This window comes from Colossoma macropomum, unplaced genomic scaffold (assembly GCF_904425465.1).
Source record: "Colossoma macropomum unplaced genomic scaffold, Colossoma_macropomum, whole genome shotgun sequence".
Taxonomy (NCBI): Eukaryota; Metazoa; Chordata; class Actinopteri; order Characiformes; family Serrasalmidae; genus Colossoma; species Colossoma macropomum.
The window spans coordinates 4,770,237-4,787,789 of NW_023494789.1; the positions used below are offsets into that span (position 1 = coordinate 4,770,237).

A 17,553-nucleotide genomic window follows, 5' to 3' on the forward strand; every position below is an offset into this window, starting at 1 on the left:
AATATTCATGCCTTTTTATACTGTCATTGTAAAAGCAGCAGCATGTTTGTTCTCCATAGATCCATGTGTTCTCCTGGTCTGATATAACCAGTAAAATTACTTTTCATTAGATTATGTGCTTTCAGAATAAACAAATGGCAGATTTTAAAGAGGTCTTCAGTTCTTTTACTTCATATTAAAACCATGTTTGGATCATCTCTATCCAACCCTGCCTTTAAAGGGAAACTCTGGTCAAAATGCTATCGGAACAAAACCTTGTATCTCCATTTTTCAGTTTTTGACATAATTGACATGATGAATGGACCAAAAGAAACGGCCCAAAATGACTTGGAAAAAAGTCTGGTTCCATTGACTTACATTAAAAATAAAGTATGTTTTTTCCTTCTCCTAAAGTTCCCATTTTGGAGATACGAGGTTTTGTTCCAACAGCGATGTGTTAACATGCTTACTTGCATTCAACAGCAGTGCCATTGTAGACTCCATGGAGAGGTTTTCTGGTTTAAACACTATGAAAACCTCACCTTCTGATGATGTATCTTGTGAGAGGACCATTTGAAAAACTACTAAACTGGGGTTTGCTTTGGTGTGAAATTTTATCCTTATTTTTAACTGGTAAATACAGAAAGAAAGCAGATATTTATAAGGTATATAAGGAAAGCAGATAGCAGGTAACCACTTTGAAGTCCAAAATCATACTGTATTAACCTCTTAAACAGCCAAGGCCTGTCGGCAGGCCCAAAGTCCTATTACACACTTCCCTGTAGTGGTCCCTGTAGTGATAATAAGCCTTAGTATGTAATAAGCCTAGGATTTTAAGGGGGTCTTCAAATCATCATTACAATGGAGAGAATGGATTACCTGAACAACAGAAATGACTCATCAGATGAGGAGGACACCGAGCTAAAAGCTAAAGATAGCAAGGTAGCTGGCTATCCAGATACCTTACCCCAGTTTGGCTTCTCTTCTGTGGCAGAAGGGGTATAAAACTTGGATTGCATGGATGTGTGATGTACATACTAAGTATTGTAATGAAAGAACACTGATGAATAAAAACATGAAAATGATATAAAAGCATGAATTCAGTCAAACCAATGAGGGCCACAATGCTGTGCTACAGAATACTGATTCATACTATAGCAATAAACTGTAATTTCAGACTGAAATGCCTCTTTTAATACAGCGACTTTATGTCGTTCACTGAAAATGGGCATTTATGAGGTAGACCAGACATCCCTGTCTGGCGTGGGGATATACTACTGCTTTGAAGAGCAGATATGAATAATAGATCAGAGACGAAAGGCTGTTCTTGTAGTGGAATTTCCCCCTCCCTTTTTTGTGGCCTGCATTTTATGAGCTTGCCTGTGATAGAACAAGTCTGCCGTTTACAGTATTCATGAAGTTCAGTCTTCCCTCACGAACAGGAAGAAGTTAGAATTATCTAAAGTGGACAACGGCAAGTCTCTCCTGTTACCAGGGCGTATGATTATACAGTGGGGTCAGTGGTTTCTAAGGCATTATCATCATACACAATCGTTGGAGAGGATGTCGGTGGTGTAATGAGCAGATACTTTTGCCAGAGTCTTATTGTCTTCACACCATCCTGTATCATCTCGCCATGTTCTGGAACCATGTTAGCTTGTGTGTTGTTTGGCTGGTTTCTTAGTGAAGTAAACAAGGTGGTGTAGGAAGAGCTGTCTTGATAGCTGACATTTCAGTACAAAACTCAATTTAGTATATAACTCAATGAAGCCAAGACCACCTGTGTTGAGTTCAGATCAAGATCAAGTCAAGAATGAATCAAAAGACCAAGCTGAGACTGACTCGAGTGGGAGCGAGTCAAGAGCAAGACTCCAAAAAATTCCTCTTCGAGGCCAAGGCTCAATCTCAAATGGCTGCCTGCTCCCTATGCAGTTATGAAATTTTAGTTTCTACACCCAAATAGTGCACTGTGTCCAGTAGGGTTAACTGTGCACACATGTCTGAATCCCAAATGCTTTTTATTAGACATATCATGCACTGTTTGGGTGCAGGAGGCAGTATTTTGAGTTTTACGTAGTGCATTATGTAGGGAGTCGGGAACCATTTGAGATTTGGCCCAAGCTTTAACTAGTGTTTCACTAATTCCAGTCCAAATTTCCTGATTTTTTCCAATTATGTGGTGGAGTCATTTAAAAGTGAACTATGTTCCAAACAGATGCACCTAGAATTATAGAGTGACTTTCATTTGGCTGCTTAACCCTTGTGTGGTGTTGATGTGTTTGCTACTCAGTGGTCTGGCGGACCCACCGCATTATTATTTTTAAATCAATACAGGCATAACAATTTATGTAAAAGTACCAGACGTTTAAAATATCACAAGTGTCCAGCGTAGGGTTCTCCTGTAGCAGCTGTAGCCAGTCAGCAGCCTGTCCGTGTTGTCCACCCACATATACACACATATACAAACACATACACACACAGACACACACACACTAACAGCAGGCCATGTAGGAGAAGATCAGAGTGAAGGACACAGCACCTCCACACTTTTACTCCCGCAGGTTTACCCAACACCACATGTGTAGTATAAATGTGTGGGGGGTGAACAGAGTGAAGACACTGAAAATGGATTATTTTATCCGATCTTAACAGAAAATGAGCAAAGGACAAGAATCTGAGGTTTAAATTATAATAAATCATATCATTTCTTCTTTTGGTAAACATTGAAAATAGGTCCCACAGATCTGAACACCACACAAGGGTTAAATGAAATGATGTAGTTACATAATTAATGACTGACATAGATGTGTATTTATTTACATTTCCATTGAGTTCACATTAAATATGTTCTCTTCTACTTACAAACGCAAATGTGCTTGTTTTCCAGAACAACTGACTAAATAAAGCACAAACAGATGCAATGATCTGTTTGTGAGTTGTTTGAGTGAGTCATTTTAAATGGTAGCAGGACCAGACAGTAAACTTGAGAAGACCAGTGACAAATATAGCACCAAAAAAGGGTTCCGCTATTGTTACGATGTGAACCTTGTAACAATAGAAGAACTTGTTTTGGTTCTTTAGATTGATGGAGTGTGTGTTGTACCTGGTTCTATATAGCACCAAAAAAGGGTTCTGCTATTGTTACAATGTGAACCTTGTAACAGTAGAAGAACCCTTTTTGGTTCTTTAGACTGATGGAGAGCGTGTAATATACGGTTCTGTATAGCACCAAAAATGGTTCTGCTTTTGTTACAATGTGAACCTCGTAACAATAAAAGAACCCATTTTGGTTCTTTAGATTGATGGAGTGTGTGTTGTACCTGGTTCTATATAGCACCAAAAAAGGGTTCTGCTATTGTTACGATGTGAACCTTGTAACAATAGAAGAACCCGTTTTGATTCCTCAGACTGATGGAGAGCGTGTTGTGTATGGTTCTATATAGCACCAAAAAAGTTTGTGTTATTTTTATGCGTGTAAGCTTGTAACAGTAGAAGAACCCTTTTTGGTTCTTTAGATTGATGGAGTGTGTGTTGTATATGGTTCTATATTACACCAAAAAGGGTTCTGCTATTGTTATGACGTGAACCTTGTAATACTAGAAGAACCTTTTTTGAATGCTTTTCAAAAAGGTTCTATATAGAACCATATACAACACATTCTCCATCGATCTGAAGAACAATTTCACCATGCAAAGAACCATTTATAGCACGAAATGGCTCTATATACACTGCCTTTACGAACCCTAAGAACCCTTAAAGAACCCTCTTTTTAGATGCGTACAAGTACTCTTTACTAGTTTAAGTGTTTTTGATTCATATTTTACATACATATAATGTTCGTATTGTCGTACTACTAGAACAGAAGCACTTAAGGAACTCATTCATGGTAGCACTTATTAAATAACTCTGGGTTAAATTCCATTCCTGGTCTACCGATCGATACGAAGTGGCGTGTTTTCGGAGTTTTAGGCGTGTCTGTCCCTTTAAAACAGTATCCAGAGCGGAGAAACATCTGGTTGTTGAATGAAACCCAGCCATTCATAAAAACAGCCCAGAGCTTGGCTGCGATTGGCTGCCGATGGCTTAACACATACCGAAGCCCTGCGCGGCCTCCCATTGGACGCTGGCGTGAGTGACGCGAAGAGTCAGCCAATGAGCGCGCTCTCCAGCGTCGAGCGCTCTCCCTCGGAAAAGCAGGCGAGTCCATTGAGAAAATTTCAGTCTGGCTGAGCTGAAATACGGAGAGCGCCGCGCCGCGCCGAGTCGTGCAGGAAAGCGCCCCGTGTTTGCTTTGGGATTGAATCTAATCGCTGGAGCTTCTGAGTTCAGAGGATTGAATCACTGAAGGGTGAGTATCTTTGCACGCGCTGTATAAGCTTCTGTGATGTTTAGGCTGAGTGCAATAGTTTTTTCCTCTTCTCGAAGTTCAGATCACTTGCAGCTCGAGGTTCAGTTTATGCTCCGGGCTCTGTGGAGCGAACGCCATTTTCTTCGTGCTTATTTGAGCCACCATTTTCTTGTTGTTTTTCTCACGCTTTTATGGTTTTTGTTAGTTTCTAAAGCGAAAACGTGTCGTGTGTGGATCTCAGAAGGCATATGGTCTTAAGTAAAACCTCATTGGAGAGGGGGGTAGTGGTGGTGGGGGGGGGTAGTGGTGGTGGGGGGGGGGTCGCATTGGTTTGTGCTGCAAGTGTGGTGGGATTTATGAATGGCGCGTTTGAGGGGTTTTTTTTTCGCGAGGGATCAAATTTCACTTCATTGAGAAAAACAAGAGGCCTAGGGGAGGGGACTGACTGAGAGAGGGGGGGTTGAACTTCTTGAACTCAAAGCGCCTTATGGAGTTAACCCTTTCCTGTGACTTGATAATATATTTTTATGAGGCTGTTTACGGGGAAACTCCACCAATTTTTCAAATTTCCTGAATAACTCGGTAATTCAGAGTGGTTTGACGTGATGTGCTTATTGCAGAGAAACATACAGACTGATAGAAATCGAGAGGTCTCGATGTCTACAACCCAAATATAGCCGTTTTATTTACTGTCCAAAACAAATAATGTGGAGGATGATGGTAAAATAGTCATAAATCTGAAAATAATAAGTTTTGTTTGGGAACTACTTCACCTCACAAAGCTCTGCGTGTATCCCTCCGCCATGAGTGTGTTAACAATGGGTTTAAATACATTTAAGCCCAAACTTTTTCACAAAACTATCATAAAACAGTGCGTCAGACACGAGGCAGCAAATATCTGACCACTTCATGTGACTGTTTAACTTTCTGTGAGGGAGCTTTTAGAGGTGGACGTCTGGTTCCTATCACCACCACTGTTAACAGTTCTGACTCGGCTAGTGTCTCTAGAACGGAGCATTTCACACCAAAGCACACTGTTGAATTTTTAAAAAATTGGTGGCGTTCCCCTTTAAAGCCGTCCCAGCTTCTGTGTGTTTATACTCTGGCCGAAGACTATTACTTTATGACGGGCGAATCCTTGATCGTGCAGCTTGTGCGTGAACCTTAACGTCCCCGTTGGGAATCCGCGATAATCTAGAGGAAGCAATAAGATGAAAATGAATGTTTAATTACGTCTTATTTTGTTGCGCCGCTCGCCAAGATCCGCTATGTTGTCCCCTTGGCTCGGTACCAGCAGCAGTAACGCTACGTGCGTCAGGGAGGACAGACACGTGTTTGTGACAACGCACCAACATTTTTGTTCCCTTTTTCTCCCAACATGGTGAACTTTGTTCTGTATGTGGTGTGTTGATCTTACCCCCACCACCCCCACCACCACCACCACTGCCTCAAAGGCACCACAAAACCTTACATAAAATCAAACCCAGTTATGAACACAGCTCACTCAGGAAAAGCACTGAAGGCTGAACGCGTGTAATCAGTTACGTGCTCGAATATAGGGCTGGGCGATATGACGATATTTTATCATTATCGTGATCATTTTAGTCACAATATGCTTTTCTGAGCATATCGTGGATATTGGCAGTTCTTAAAAAAACTACATCGGTAACTACATGTGACAGTACAAAAATAAATGGGCCTATTTAAATAGATTTAGTGCATTTAGAGAATGAATAAAAATATTTGCATAATAATAATGTTACACTAGATGCTCTTTTTTGTCTGTTCCAACTTATTAAATCTAGGGAAAGAGATTTAATGATGCATATCGTGTATTGTGAAAGTGTTTTGGAGTATCGTGATATAATGTGATTGCCGTAATATCGCCCACCCCTACATCTCTATGCAGCACATGGGAAAACTATCAGTGATTGGCTGGTAGATTAATGCAATTCTTCTGTTAATGTTTCATGAAAAATTAATTAGGCATGCAACGGTCATTAATTTTATGGCCGGTGTTCCGATTCTAATTTCTTTACAGCCAAATTGGTCAATGGACTTTTTTTTTTTTATTAAGTCTTTTTAACTCCAATCTCACATGGTTGTGGGCTAAATGGACACGTGAAGTACATTCTAATAGCCAAACGCACAGTATGAAGTCATACGCATAAGTTTGGGCACCCCTGCGCGAATTACAACGTTTAGTTGATTTTACGTATAAAATAAATGAATACATTTCTGCATATTATAATGCACGATTATGGTTTGTTTGCTGTGTGGGGAGGCATAATATGGGCATGTGTAGAGTAAGAGGCAACTGCCTGTTTAGTATGAGTTAAACATTATTATGCTACAGTATGTAGTTATAGGTCACACTGAAGTACAGGCTCCCGCTATACACTATAAATTTGCACTATAATTTGCCAGATTTGCATATTGTGCATCCCTAACACTTACAAGAAGTTACAGAACTACCAACCTTTTTTGCATCCTTATTTTTTATTTTTTAATTTTATTATTATTTTAAAAATATTTTTTACATTTTTTGCTCTCATTGCCAGACTCAGACCCCTGCTGCTCGAACAATCCCCAAAGCCTGTCTCAGCTTAGCAACACTAGCTCATTAAACTGATTTATCAGTCCACTCATGCTTTAGCAGGAACTTCAGAGGGGCTGTTGAGTTCCTCTTTAAAGTGCATCCACCTAGATTCTACACACTGTACACTGACTTTAAAACAGTTAATAGCGAAATAATACACTGAATACAGACACTTAATTCCCATATTCAGAATACTTCTTATTACATCTCAACCCTGTTTGAATTTTCCTCTTTTTCTCCTTTTTTTCTAGTTAGGCTTAGCGAGAGTGGCTCTCTCTCCCTTGGGCAACAGATGGCTATGTGTGGTTATGTAAGGCCCCCATCTGTACCGTGAGGCTTAAATGGTGTGTGGTGTGTGTGTGTGCGCGCGAGTGAGTGTGTCGCTGTTCTTAAGCAGCATGCTCTGTCGGAAGGGGAAAAGAGTTAGTGTTCCACAAACAAACAAGCTGGTTGAAGGTGCCACACATCAAAGGGACAGTTGGTCTCGTCCTGTCAGTTTTAGGGACGTTCGCTGACAGCTGCCCAGGTCTCTGGCCGAGTACTCAGCTCTCTCTAAGTGCCACTTTTCTCGGCTCTTCCTTCACCAGGACCCGGCAGGCGAGAGGAGATCTCACTCGCAAAGGGAGATACCCATCCCCCCATCCCTCTTTCTCTCTCTCTGTCTCTCTCTCTTCTTCTCCAACCTGGTCCAGGCCTCCGGCCACGCTGCAGAACCCGCAGCATGGACGGCTTTTATGACCAGCAGGTCCCTTTCATGGTGCCACCCAGCGTAAGTGCCCATCCTTTTTTTCCATTTATAGTATTAGTAGCCAGTATAGTTTATAATAAATAGTCTTAGTGCTGGTGATGAGCATACTGTCACTGTCCTAACATGATCTCATGATAGCGTGTCCTTAAAGTTACTGTAAAACTGTCAGTTCATCATGAAATATTCACATAAAAGCCTGAATAAAATATGTTATGAAGCTTTGAAATGACAGGAGTGATCTATACAGTACATATGAATGCCACCATTGCTAACCGCCATCTATATTTGCAGAAATGTCATGCCGAGGAGCCGGCCTGCAGGCCGCTGAGTGACAGGAAGAGGAAGTTTGTGGACACTGAGCTTGCCCAGGACACTGAAGGTAAACAACTGCAGCCCCTTTGCTGCCGTAACTGCGGCCACAAGATATGATCCAAACAGAGCTGTACCATGTCATGTGACTCTCATGTGTAATCCTGAATTAATCCTCATATTTCCCCAGAGCTCTTTCAGGACCTGAGTCAGCTGCAGGAAATATGGATAGCTGAAGGTAAAATTCCTCTTGGTGGCAGACGGAACACTACTAGGCCATGGAATGTTTAGCTAATGATTAATTTCCCTATTAATTATTGTGATTTTTTTTTTAATTGTCTTCTTTGTTGTACATTGTGTGCAACTATTAAAGTCCAGGCCTAAAGTGGGCAGATTGGCTGTTTTAGTAGCTCCAGACTGACAATAGAAACAGCTTCAGCTCCAATAAACAAACATTACTCATTGCATCATAGATTAGAACTTTTGTTGTTTTCCTAAGACCCATAACATGTGTAATTAAATGTGATTCATGCCTTCTTTAAATTGTAAATGTAAATAATAGACAAGTATTCGATAAAAATGCAGCTAATCCACATTCTGTTTGATGTGACTTCAGACAAACATGATCGTAATCCCATGTTTTATGTCTTATACACTGTATATACTATAGTTTTCACCATAATGTTGAATATAAGTGCTAAGTTCTGGTTCTGAAATCGAATTGGCTGAGCCAGCTTTGAAGCCATTGCGAAATACTCAGTATGCACCTGTAAAGTCTGAGCAGTTTCTGTTTTACTCTTCTTTAAAGCACATTCAGAACCAGACTGAGCTCACTCTTTATCTTCCTCTGTCTCCAGCCCAGGTACCTGATGACGAACAGTTTGTTCCAGATTTCCAGTCGGATAACTGTGAGTATCTGATCCTAGAGTGTGCAGGCGGGGAGGGAATGGGATTGGTTGCAGGGCTGCCAGTAGCTACTTATTTGCATGTGTTTCATGAATTATTAATGACAGTCTGTAGAGTGAAAATTTCAGTCTTCGTGGACTGTCACAGATTTGATAATATCCTGATATTGACAGATAATGTTAATGGCCACTTTGGTTATGTCATAATAATATTTTATTTGGCCAGTTTTCATCTGCATCAACACATACTAATGATAAGAGGGAATGAGGTCTGCAGTGTCCAGGAAGTTTTTAACTGCAGAGTTAGAAAAACATCACTCTCACCAGTGAAACCACCACGTTGTAATAGGAAATAATGTAACACCATATCGTCACTGTCCAGAGAAACACATGTATCTACAAAACAATTCGTTTAAAGGAGAAAGATTAAAAAAAACATTCTGAACTTTTAATGTAATTTAATGTAAAGACATTTTATTTCAAGAGATTTTGGAGCATTTCTGTTGATCCGGTCATCATGACATTCTCACACAATGTAAAGAACAGCTGCTGAGCTAAATTATGCAGAAAAGTAAAGTAAAAAAAAAAAAAGTCAACAAAAATTGACTTTTTTAACAGTGATATGTAACAGCATACAGCAGTGTAACATTATGGTAGTAATAGTGAACTAGTTCTACTGCTTGTCACAGTTGATAAATTCTTTTTTTTCAGTACAGTGGCAGAAATAAAAGGTTAAAACACAAAGTAAGACCAACTGGGGTTGTCCCATTAGATTATGTACTTAGGTATTCGATCCAAACTGAAGTCATCACAGTGACTAAACCCATAAGATTAGATTTCAGAGTTAGGGTGTTGCTGTAATACGATCCCTGGTTAATTTTAAATATTTCATGTGTTAAATGTAACAAGACATAAGTGTTAAACATAAGTTAGCCACTGTTTGGTTAAAAGCCTTGGACCTTCTCTCGAAGGCCACTCGAAGATCATTGTGTGAGCTTTTTGGCCTTTTTTGCTTGTGTCCTTTGTGAGGAGGGGAAAAAATGGACCACTGAATGGACCTCAGTAGGGTTTCCAATTTTCATTCCAAGCTGTTCTCGAGTTCTGGGCTCCAAATGTTTGGATTGAAAAACTGTGCAGTGCGTGTGAGCTTGAGGGGGTTGTTGTGCAAGGGCCCAGCACACTACTGCAGTGCTGTAAATCACTGCAGCCTTCAGCAGAGTGACATTTTAATGGGCCGGGATACACACACACTCGCACACTCAAACACAAACACACTTACTTCATTATGTGGCGAACACTGGTCTGGCTGTTTTCCTTGTTAGGCTTTTTTTCCTCCCCTTTGGCATCTGAATACGTTTGGTTGCGTGTTCTATAGTGCTAATGTGACTTTGTGTGTCTTGCCAGCGTTTACACATGCATATGTTTGTATAGGGGGGGGTTGAGTTAGTCTGGCATGGTACTGCAGCTTTGGCAGAAGGCCTGTTAGACTCACAGGCCCCTCTTTCACCATGCCTTGGCAAAAGAACCCCTTTTCCAAGATCACGTGTTGGCCTATAGGTTCTAAGACCTCGTGACACGTTTTTGGAAGATATCAAATCTACGCCTTTTCGACAAACTAGGGCACATAGTGCCATTCATGCATTGCACTGTTCTCATGAAGTGCCAAGAGTTACTTGAGTGCTAATAGCTCCACCTTGTGGAGAATCTTCAGCCTGCTAAGTGTGAGTGAGTTACAAGCCAGGTCTACAAGGTGCCTCACAGCTAAAGACTTTCAAAAAGCATAAATACTTTTGGAACGGATTTCTGATTGACTTTATTTGGTAGAAGGTGGTGAAAATGGTTCCTACAATACCATAGAAGGATGGTCTCCTAAAGCAGAGGCTCTCAAACTGGTCTTCCGAGGTCCTACAGATGGTCCACATTTGTACTTCATCCCTATGTGATTGAGCAAAAATGTGGACCGTCTGGAAGGGGTTCTTGAGAAGCACTGCCCTAAAGAATCCTCTCAGTGGATGCTCGTTGAACGACCATGTTTGGTGATGAGATCTGGGGGTGTGAAGAGCCTTTTAACCCATTTTATCAATAAACCATACATCCCAGAACTTTCTTTTTAAGAGTTATTCAAACTGCCACTGTAAATGATGACTCTCATCCCCTCTTGGTTTGGTGATCTGGATTGGTAACGTGTGAATGACCTGTACTAAAGGCTTTGCTTATTGTTTTCTTCCTCTTTCCCTCTGCAGTGATGTTCCATGGCCCTCCTCAAACTAAAGTGAAGAGGGAGACGAGCCCGAGCAGAGAGTTTTCCCCCTGTGGACAGGAGCAGAGACTCTCCCCGTACGGAGAGAAGTGCCTTTACAACTACAGGTGTGTGTCTTAATAATCACCAACTCTGCTACTAGAGATTTACCAGCCTGCACAGTTTAGCTCTAACCTAATCCCCCACACCTGATCTAATTATTGTCTTTAAGTCCTCGATTAGCTCAATGAGTTAAGTTAGATTTGGATTGGAGGTGAACTTCAGGGAAGGTGCATCTCCAGTAGGTCCACTAATTAGGTTCTTCTGGTTTTTCTGTATTGGTGGAAATCTCAATAAAGCAGTTTTAATGTCTCTAAGTCTTATATTACAACACCACATTCTGGACAATGATATTTTGAACAACAGTCAAAAATACTGTTGTGCCGAACTCAACAGAGAGAGTTCAAGCTTTAGTTATTTAAATTTAAATTAGATTAGTTATTTAAATGGGAATTCCAAGAACTTTATGATATAAAGACATTCAGAACACTTTGATGTAAAATGAGCTGTTCTAGGGAAGCTTATCAAGTCATAATTGTTCATAGTGGTGGTGATCGAAACCAGGCTTCTTAAGAGTTTAAGGCCTCTAATAGCTCCGTCACGGAAAATCATTTCATGAAATGGTTATGAATACTATGCTTGTTGTCTGAGAGTGTGTTTTGTGATAGAGTATTGAAAATATTGGCCTTTTTTTTTTAATCTGTTTTTGGCAGAGAGGTACTTGCGTACTAATTGAAAATTGAGCAAAATTACATCTAAAACTCAGAGGATGTGTAGGTTATCTGGTAGTTTTGAAAAGTAAATTAATTGCCTATATTTGTGTCATAAACATCGCAACCTCTGGTTCCTATCATCTCTATTATAAGGAGTCATTAAGTTTTCTGTTATCATGAAATGTTTCTGAAAGACCCAAACTGACCACCCTTTTCCTTTTCAGTGCCTATGACAGGAAGCCATTTGGATTCAACAAGCCACTGACTTCACCGTCCACCCCTGTCTCCCCTTGTGACTCCTCCCACAACACAGGGACACACCCCCTGCAGAAGAGAGTAACACCCCCAATCCATACTCAGACACAGGGGCTGCCAGCACTGGCTGGCCACACCCACAATCCAAGCCAAAACCACCACAGAACGCAGACACCAGTTCACAGCCAAAGCCCACCTTTCGCAGTGCCCCACCCACCTGTCAGTAACCCAGATGCCTCCTACAGTACAGATCACAGGTATGCCCGTCAGACCTGAGAGCTTCCTTTTGTGGTCATTCATCACATGCTAGAGCCGCAATTACAAACAAATCATCATATTGTGATTCTATTTCTACGTATTTCGATTGCATTGACTTGTCTAATGTCCCACACAGTACTTATCAAAGAATGCCTGCGATTGGTCAGATACTCGCAGCACAGAATTAAGCCTTTTGTGATTGGTTAAAGGGCTTTTTTCATATTGCCGTCCATATAGTCCAATAGTATGAAAGTTGACTGCTAATTGATGTCAGTTGGCCGATGTCACGTCTTAATCTCTGTCTTGTGCCTGCATGGTCAGTAATCAGTGCTGTAATCAGCTAATGCTGTGCCATTGGGTATTAACCCCCTAATGATTCTACACTGACCTGGAAAGCGAAGCTATCTTTATCCCAGTGGTTTAACTCATGGAAATAAGCGTTGGAGGTCCTGTTTGCCCTTATTATAGTATACTTCATCTAATGCTCAGTGGTCATTCCATGTCCTCCATTCATTTTCTTAACTCTGCTTTTGTGATAACCATTTTATTATATTTTGGCACACATAGACTTAATTTCTTCTCTGCCACTAATAATAATAATAATAATAATAATAATAGGCCTAAAATAATGTTTTTAAGTGCCTCTGAGATCAGATGAATGGAAAAATTGTGAAGCAGATAAGAAAAGAGAGAACGAATGTATCAGGAACTTCAAACCAAACAGTAACCCTTTCGTTCTTATTCTTTTTCTCTCTAGGTTCCACAGGCAGCTTTCAGAGCCATGTCTGCCCTTTCCACAGCCCGATGCCCGCTGCGGGACACCCTACCCTCCACAGACCCAACACTCTTTCCCACGGGACAGTCGACCCCCCTACCATCGCCAAATGTCCGAGCCCCTGGTTCCAGTTCCTCCGCGAGGGTTTAAACAGGAGATGGTGGATCCCCGATACCCTGAACCGAGCGTGCCCAACATGGGAGCCTCTCGGGCCCCTTTGTTCCAGCAAATGTCCATCAAACAGGAGCCCAGAGACTTTGGCTTCGACTCGGGTAAGTGTGACTGGCTTATGAGCCGTGGAAATACTACATGCAGTATGTGATCTTAGTGTGAGATTATGGTGCACAATTGCAATTACGTCAAAGGCATGTATTTCTGTGAAATCTTTTCATTTGCGTTATAGCTCTCTCTCGCTCGCTTGCGCTGTCTGTCTCTCTCTCTCTCTCTCTCTTTTCCACTTGCTCTGTGATGGCGAGATGTGATGTAACAGCAAATCCTCTTAGTTCCTACTAGCTCTGAAATACTCTTGGCTGTGAATACTGAGTGCGTTTCAAAAGAGCATGTTTCAGACACGATAGAACACTGTGTTTTGGCATTATTGCTGGCTTGATTGCAAAGAAAGTCTCTACTTCCTCAGTATTTGCCTTTAATTCTGGAAGATAATTGTATTGAATACGACAAACAACAAACTGAATTGAGTTCATTTCTTGAATCTTACAGAGATACAGAACTGCCAGACGTCTTTCGGAAAGACAACAAACTTCTATCGGGCCAACAGTGAAGGTAAAATTTCATATGCCGGTTAATCAAATGTAATTGGGACCACAATTCACTTTTAGTTGCCTAAGCTCTTGCTTTTCTAACCCATTAAACATGCTGAAACACAACAGGCACAGCATTGAAAGTCAAAATCCCATAATATGATTTGGATTGAATTGGAGTGAATTGGAGCGAATATTTTGGTCCAAAGTTAAATATGTGCTTATTCTGTTTTAATCTGAAATCTTGATCAGTAATTATTTGCTGTTAAACTAATGTGCACGTAAACATGAGAGGAAGTGGACCCATATGTGGACCCTTACACTTTAGACCTTCTTAATATGTGACCTGGTCATAATCATTGCCGAGCGCTGTCCTTAGCTGACCCATGTCGTTTCCTCTGTGTACAGGGTTCATTTACGACGGAGAGCCTCACCTCTACTATGACGATGCCTGTGTGGTGCCTGAGCGGGGTGAAGGGAAGGTCAAGCAGGAAGGGACGGGGTTCCGAGAGGGGCCGCCATACCAGCGCCGTGGCTCTCTGCAGCTTTGGCAGTTCCTGGTCACCTTGCTGGACGACCCGTCCAACAGCCACTTCATCGCCTGGACCGGCCGTGGCCTCGAGTTTAAACTCATTGAGCCGGAAGAGGTCAGTTTACTGTTTGCGGAAAGGGTCACATCTGTTTAGGTATAGGGTTCCTACTGGGTGTTAGCATGGCTGTTGTATATGTGGAAAACTCTGACCAAGTGCATGCATGTGTCCAGGTGGCTCGGCGCTGGGGCATCCAGAAGAACCGGCCTGCCATGAACTATGACAAGCTGAGCCGATCTCTGCGCTACTACTACGAGAAGGGCATCATGCAGAAGGTAAAGGCACGTTCCCGTTCCAATTTCCTCTCCTTTTGCTTCCTTTAGTGCCCATCATGTACAGCTGGGGTTAGAAATGGTACACGGAAAAAACCATCAACAAGGATCTGTTTTTTTACAGAACATGATCAAAAACGGCAACAAAATCAAGCAAGAACTTAAACTATTTTTAAATGTGGTTAACTGGTTTAAAAACCTTATTTTGTTTTAATTCACTTTCATAGAAACAGGAATTAGAAAGTAAATCATTGCCATTTCAATTATGTTTTAAAGCAAAACCTTATATCTCCGTTTTTGCTGTTTTTTTTAGTTTTTGTGGTCATTTGAAAGTGTCTGTCCTTTACAATGTGTGTAAATTTCATGATGAATGGACAAGAAAAACGGCCCAAAATGACTTGGAAAAAACTCTGGTTCCATTGACTCACATTAAAAGTAAAGTTTGTTTTTTCCTTCTCCTGTAAAGTTATTATTTTGGAGATATGAGGTTTTGTTCTGACATCTTGCTCCAGAGTTCTGCCCCTCCAGTCAGTAGAATGAAATAAAAGATTATTAACCAGTCAACTGCATTTTATTCTGGAAGTTCAGGGCTTTTTGATTATGTTCTGGGAAAAACTTTTCATTTTTAGTCCAATTTAACATTTCCTAACTCCTGCTGTACAGTAGCCAATCCCATTATTTAGAGCCTCACCATATATTTTTCCAGTTAATTCAAGATTTTCCAGGATTAATGCCTCTCTTTCTCTTTCCACAGGTGGCAGGTGAGCGCTATGTGTACAAGTTTGTCTGTGACCCAGAAGCTCTCTTCTCCATGGCCTTCCCCGATAACCAGAGGCCCAGCCTGAAAGCCGACCCAGATGGGGTGCAGGTCCCAGAGGATGACACCGTCCCACTGTCCCACTACGACGAGGCCAGCGGCGCCCCCTACCTCAGAGACGGACGCGATCAGTGCTTGGCAGGATTACCTTTCCCCGACAGCTACGCGTTCTGAATGTGTTCGGACTCCTAATCGCCTCCCAGCCGCTGAGCAGGACTGACGAACACTCATACACATAAAATCACATACATGCCGATTTTTTTCCCTCCCCTTTTCTTTTTGAAAACACTTTTCTGCACACTTGATTGTCACCTCATCTTGTGATTTGAACTGGTATCATGATCATAAACACACACACCACAGATTCTCTCCTGTAATGGACCTCTTATTTTGTCTTGCAAGTTTTTTTTTTAATCGATGAAAATAACTGAAAGGGACTCGGCAGTATTTTTCAACAAGCTTCGGTTTTGTATGTATAAATATATATAAGTGTATATTTTAAAAGGCGGCTTTTGTGCGCTGTTTTTCTCCGTGTAGAGCCTGGTGTCTACTTTTCAGCTCTGTCCTTCTGAAATCCTTTCTGACGAAATGTACTGACGCACCTCTTGATGCTATTGAATGCTGAACTTATCGAAGTCTACAAGTATCACCTTAATATGAAAGATTCGCAGTTTTAATCCAGCTGTGCAAGTGTACGTGCTTTATCACTGGCCAGACAGAGTGCACGGGTTCTGCTTTTGTATTATGATTTTAATGATTCTTCTGAACGGAGATGGGTGGGAGGGGGCAGGAATATTGAAAGAGTAAAATCTATGTATATTATATGAGTATATTTTTGCAAAGTCTGCATTTATTTTGTGTCTTTGTATAAGCTGTATACCAGACTCTCATCACTCTAATATCTGTTCATTTTATACAGTGGTGAGTGACAAAGTGGAAACTATGGGCTATGTTTAGACAGGCTTTCTTTTTCTTTTTTAAAAACATGTATCTGAAGTATGAACATCGGGAATTTGCATGTCAGTTCCAGTTTCTGCATGGGAAAAAAAAAAAGAATCGTACGCTTGAGTTTGTTGATATGCAAAGCAGTTCATAAGTTCTCTATAACAGAAGAACATTCTTTGCAGTTGCACGGTACAGTGTGACAATCCTGCAACCTTCAGCAACAAGTTTTGACCTGTGAAGACCCTCGGGCAGCTTGAATTTCGGAACTTGTGAGCCGTTTTGCTTTTTTCAGTGGTTATGCTTTTTATAGTAACTGATCACAAGCTTGTCTGAGCACATAAATCTGATCAAGCTGCAGGAAAAACAGACAAATTCTGAGCATTACAGTTGCTGTCTAAAAGTAGCCCAGTGTTGGGTTTGTGCTCAAAGCCTTTGTTACAAAGAGCCATGTTGAGAAGACCCAGTAACTGTTGTTTAAGGGTGGGTCTGCCTTGTAATCGTAATGGTCTGACTTACTGTCAGGGGAACTGATCTCTGTTCAGCAGTCAGAAGGACATGGTCCCTGTAACATGAGCTTCACGGGTAACTTGGGTGTCCCTACCTCCACTATTGAGCTTTTTAATCTGTTCTGGATACAATAAACTCATTTCTGCTTCACTTAAGCCTTGTTATTTGGCAGTGTTGAGTTTAGTGTGAAGGATCATGTTTTTTTTTTTATTAAATCTACTGAAGTGTCTGAAAGCCACATGACCAGCTAGACAGATCGACTGGCTCGTTCCAGACTGTCATTAGTGGCGTGTAATGTGTGTTATAACCAGATTATCTTGCTGCCATTTTGACACGGTGGCTAAGGAGAAAGAGCGGAATCATTTTAATGGAATAATTTGGTATCAGTATGTTATATAGTGTCAAAAAACATATAAGCAGTGTATATTCTACTTAATAACACATTGCAGCTTCATCGTCACAGACTATACTGA

The 17,553-nt window shown here is 41.1% G+C and overlaps 1 protein-coding gene across 2 annotated transcripts; it reads left to right on the top strand.

Annotated features, from left to right (window-relative positions):
- Nucleotides 1–4,191: 4,191 nt before the first annotated feature.
- On the top strand, nucleotides 4,192–17,230 carry etv5b (ETS variant transcription factor 5b). Of its 2 annotated transcripts, none has more exons than XM_036569825.1 (12): nucleotides 4,192–4,327; nucleotides 7,514–7,695; nucleotides 7,966–8,053; nucleotides 8,174–8,221; nucleotides 8,841–8,891; nucleotides 11,132–11,255; nucleotides 12,125–12,412; nucleotides 13,171–13,460; nucleotides 13,909–13,971; nucleotides 14,358–14,596; nucleotides 14,713–14,820; nucleotides 15,566–17,230. In XM_036569825.1, the coding sequence occupies exons 2-12, from the start codon at nucleotides 7,648–7,650 to the stop codon at nucleotides 15,800–15,802; spliced, it is 1,584 nt and encodes a 527-aa protein (XP_036425718.1). In that variant the 5' UTR covers nucleotides 4,192–4,327; nucleotides 7,514–7,647; the 3' UTR covers nucleotides 15,803–17,230. The 2 variants fall into 2 exon arrangements, with proteins under 2 accessions (XP_036425718.1, XP_036425719.1); XM_036569826.1 differs by having other exon boundaries at nucleotides 14,713–14,814.
- The last annotated feature ends 323 nt before the right edge of the window (nucleotides 17,231–17,553 follow it).